The 4,814-nt window shown below is 44.1% G+C and overlaps 1 protein-coding gene across 1 annotated transcript; it reads left to right on the top strand.

Moving 5' to 3' along the window:
• The first annotated feature begins 385 nt into the window (after window positions 1-385).
• On the top strand, window positions 386-1,534 carry LOC138487575 (zinc finger protein 502-like). Its single transcript, XM_069614049.1, has one exon. It carries the CDS (start codon window positions 386-388, stop codon window positions 1,532-1,534), a length of 1,149 nt encoding a protein of 382 aa, XP_069470150.1.
• Window positions 1,535-4,814: the final 3,280 nt, after the last annotated feature.

The following is a 4,814-nucleotide window of genomic DNA, read 5'->3' on the forward strand; positions in this document are numbered from 1 at the left end:
AAAAGAGATTAATTTATTATTTATTTATTTTACAGTGTAAACCTATCAATGCTGTAAAAAAAATGTATTTTTACGGCTGAATGTAATCTGCTGACAGGGGACAAATGGATTCCCTTAGGATCGCCCCTCATGTTCGAGGGAAATGGGATCAAGACCACACAGCTCTATCCCAGATCCATTAATTTTTCAGCTCTACGGTGACATGAAATAATACCTTGCACATCTGCTTCCTTCAACAGAAAATGGAACCCAAACCAAGAGCCTGCAAATGAACCCCAGAAGATGCACGTACTGTGATAAGAGCTTTATCGAGCACTCCCAACTCATGATACATATGAGGGTCCGCATAAAGGGTAAAATATTTACCTGCACTATCTGTGCCAGGATGTTCCATAACAGGACGGGTCTAATTATACACCAGAGAACCCACACAGTTGTGAGACCCTATAAGTGTATGGAGTGTGATAAAAGCTTCACAAAGAGCTCACATTTACACCAGCATCAGAAGCTCCATGCTGGGGAGTGGCCCTACCAGTGTACGGAGTGTTGGAAAGGCTTCACTGTGAAATCACATCTGAGCAGGCATCACATGATCCATTCTGGGCAAAAGCCCTACAAATGCACTGAATGTGGCAAGTGCTTTAACTCTATGTCATATCTGAGGAAACATCGGAATTCTCACACCGGAGAAGGATTGTACCAGTGTACTGATTGTGGCAAAAGTTACACACAAAGCTCACATTTAAGCCAGCATCAGAGGAGCCATACAGGGGAGCGACCTTACCAGTGTACGCAGTGTGAGAAAAGTTTCATTCGGAGCTCAAATCTTTACGAGCACGAGAGGATCCATACTGGGGAACGACCATACCAGTGTACGCAATGTGAGAAAAGTTTCATTCAGAGATCAAATCTGTATGTGCATCAGAAGATCCATACTGGGGTCCGACCCTACCAGTGTATGGAGTGTGGAAAAAGCTTCTCTCAGAAGGTACATATGATCCAACATAGCATTATCCATACAGGAGGGAAGCCCTACAAATGCACTGAATGTGGTAAGCAGTATAACTCTATGTCATACCTGAGGCAACATAAGAAATCTCACACCGGAGATGGATTGCCCCAGTTTACAGAAGGTGACAAAAGTTCACATTTAAGCCAGTCCCAGAAGATCAATACTGGACAGAAACCACACCAGTGTACGGAATGTGAGAAAAGTTTCACTATGAATTCATATATGGCCCAACATCTCATGATCCATACTGGGGAGAAGCCTTATGAATGCAGAGTGTGCAAGAAAACATTCAGACACCCGTCTAATCTACGCAGACACCATAGGACCAACACTAGGGAGAAGCCCTATGAATGCACAGAGTGCAAGAAAACATTCAGGCACTCCTCTAGTCTGAGCAGACACCAGAGGATCCACACTGGGGGGAAGCCCCATGGATGCACAGAGTGCAAGAAAATCTTCACTCACTCTTCAGCTCTGCGCAGGCATCAGAAGACCCACACAGTGCAAGTGAAGATTCTGTAAATGTTCTCTCATATTCCATCAAAGGGCCATACTTGGGAGAAGGCCCAGGGGTGCAGCTGCTGTGACATCTCAACCGTGAGGAGGTATCAGAGCTGCCATACCTTATTAGCTTACAAAGTGCAAGTTAAGCTTCAGCACTCCTCAATGCTGTGCGGGCATTGAAGGATCCATTCTCTGAAAAAGGTCCTTGTTTGTTTGTTTGTTTGTTTTATTTATTTATATAGCGCTCCAGACCCAGGGGTAAAAGGGCGCTTGAGGAAGCGGTTACATAATACATTATATACATTTACATTTACATTTGTACATACATTTATATAGTTTACAGGTAAAAGCACAAGTATAAGCAGTATCGTCTGGCATAGGAGAGAGCAGATGGTAACTGCTAGTTTTTGTTCAGTAACCAAGCAATAACCTGTTTCCTAAAGGACTGAAAGGACTCGATAGATTTGATGTTGAGTGGTAGGGTGTTCCAGAGTTGGGAGGCAAGGACCATGACGCTTGATCCTCCAGCTCTTTTTTAAGATGAATCTAGGCACTGTTAGGCATAAGGTATTGGAGGATCTGGTGATTCTGGTAGCAGGTTTCATGGTGAATTTGTTGGTGAGATAAGGTGGGGCTAGATGGTTTAAAGCTTTGTATGTGAGACAGATGGTTTTGAGGTAAATTTTTGTTGTATAGGGAGCCATTTGCACAATTTTCTGGTGGTAATGATGTGCTCTCGCCTAGGGATGTTTAATGCTGCTCGTAGTGCGTTATTTTGGAGCACCTGTAGTTTGTTAATTATGGATTGCTTTGCGCCTAGGTATAGACTGTTACAGTAGTCCAGTTTGGACTGTATAAGAGCCCTGGCCAGCGTAAGGCAGCTATTGGAGGACAGGAAGGGTCTGCTGGCCCTGATTAGCTTGCCGGTGTAGGCAGTGGCTGAGGCAGTCATGTTAATTTGTTTGGAAAGGTTAGTGTTGGCATCAAGATAAAAGCCAAGGGTTTTCACACTTTTTACAATGGGAATAGTGTTACCATCGATGATGATACTATTGTAGTTAGGGATGAGTTTCAACAGGTTATTGGGTGAACCGACAAGGACGAGCTCAGTTTTCTCATCATTCAGGCAGAGGCCATGTATGGCCATCCATGCCTGAATGATGGAGAAGATTTTGTTAATCCGGATGACATCCGCATTATAGTTACCTGAGAGGATGAGGAGTATCTGAGTGTCATCTGCATAGTTGGTGTAGGTGACACCCAGATTGTCCAGTTTGTCAAAGAGTGGCTTTGTAAATATATTGTACAAAGTGGGCGAAACACATGAGCCTTGTAGGACACCACAGGTGATAGGGATGGGGTCTGCTGCGGCTGCTGGTGAGAAAACCCTCATGGTTCTGTTAGCGAAGAAGGATTGTATCCACATGACAGCAGAGGAGGAGAAGAAAGGTGGTTGCAGAGGATTTTGTGATCGACCAGGTCAAAGGCCGCTGAGAGATCTAAAAGGAGTAAGATGGCGGTGTTACCTTTATCTTTGATTTCATCAATCTGACTTTTGAGGTCAACAAGGGCAGTTTCTGTTCCATATTGAGGTCTAAAGCCAGATTGACGCATTCCTAACAGTTGGTTAGTCTCCAGGTAGTCCTGAATTTGCAGATAGGCAACTCTGTCAAGGATTTTTTGCAAGAATGGGACTGTGGTGATGGGTCTATAATTGGTGGGTATGGCTGGGTCTAATGATTGTTTTTTTAAGAGTGGGAGAACACATGATTGTTTCAGGTTGCTAGGGACTGAATTAGTAGAGAAAGACAGGTTGATTAGTTTAGTGATGAAGGGGGGATAAATCTCTGGCTGCGCCGTTGATGATCTGGGCAAGGCAGCTGTCCCCTGTGCAATTTGAGGGTTTTAGAGAGGTGATGATTTTTTGAACTTCCAATGTAGTTACCTTTTTAAATGTGAATCCTACATTGGTGTCAGTGGGCGGGAGTGGGCTTGGGCTGGTAGGCTTGCTACTGGTAAGTTGTTGTCGTTTGTCATCAATTTTAGTTTGGAGCCCTGTGATTTTGTTGGCGAGGGCATTCTGGATGCTGGTGCACCAGGGTTTGTCTTTCGTGAAAGTATCTGTAGGTGGATTAGGATTCTCTAATTCCTTTAATATGTTAAATAGTTCTTTGGTGCAGGATCCTGCCTGATTAATCCTAACGTTATAGGCTTCTTTTTTGGTGTGAACTATCTCCTTTTTATATTTTAATATTCGTGAGATTGGATTTATTTTCAGCAGATGGTTCCATTTCCCATAGTATTTCTAGCTTAGCTTTCTTTTTTCTCAATATTTTGACTTCTGTGTTGTACCAGGAGTTCAGGTGGGCTCTTGGTTTTCCTTTAGGCAATTTCAGAGGTGCAATGGTATCAATGGCTATGGCCATGGAGTCGTTGAAGGTGTTGACCAATAGGTTAAGGTCAGCAGTGGCCGGTATTGCGTTGAGGGAGGGGAGGACCAAGGGTATTAGTGCTTCAGCAGTGATGTTACGTTTGTTTCTGGTCGGACAGGCTGGTGCCGTGGGGCACTTTTTAGGATCTAAGTTATTGATATTGATATCCAGTGGGATGAGGTAGTGGTCAGAGGTTGGGGGTCCTGGCAAGTAATATTGCAGTTGAGAGCCGCTACCCAGTCGATGATTCTGGCTTTCTGATGAGTGGGTTGCAAGCTCAGTTGTGAGAGGCCGTGCTCAGCTAGAGCGTTGGCTAAGGAAGAGGCTGGAGAGTCATTGGGGTCATATAGTATCCAAGGTTGAAATCTCTGAGGATGATAATTTGTGCTGATGGCTTGGAATTCTCAGCTATTAGTGAAGTGATGTCTTCTTCAGAAGCTTCAGGTTGACCTGGGGGGTTTATATATTAGGTGAATAGAGATCGTACTTTTGGGAGAGGTTTGCAGCTTGATTGTGAGATGCTCACATGATTTTAGTGTGGATGAGGAGACTGATCTGAAGTCTAAGGATGATTTGAAGATGATCGCTACACCTCCTCCCCGAGCATTAGGTCTGTCAGCTCTGAGGATAGAGTATTTGTCAGGAATAGCTAGCATTAGGTATGGTCCTGATGCCTCATGTAGCCATGTTTCCGTTAAGGCGAGGAAGTCAAGATCATTGGTTAGGATGATGTCAGCGTTTCTGTCGGATGGGCGGCAAGGAACCTGACATTAAGTAGAGCTCCTTTTAAGGGGAGTGATTTGGGCTTGTTAGAAGCTGTATGCTTATTGTTGGTCTTAGTGTGAGGTTTAGCAGAAAGCTTGCTG

Source organism: Ambystoma mexicanum, chromosome 9, assembly GCF_040938575.1.
Source record: "Ambystoma mexicanum isolate Mex_15411 chromosome 9, UKY_AmexF1_1, whole genome shotgun sequence".
Lineage (NCBI taxonomy): Eukaryota > Metazoa > Chordata > Amphibia > Caudata > Ambystomatidae > Ambystoma > Ambystoma mexicanum.

Coding starts and splice junctions, on each gene's coding strand:
- LOC138487575 (XM_069614049.1), top strand. CDS start 386: ATGTTCCATAACAGGACGGGTCTAATTATACACCAGAGAACCCACACA.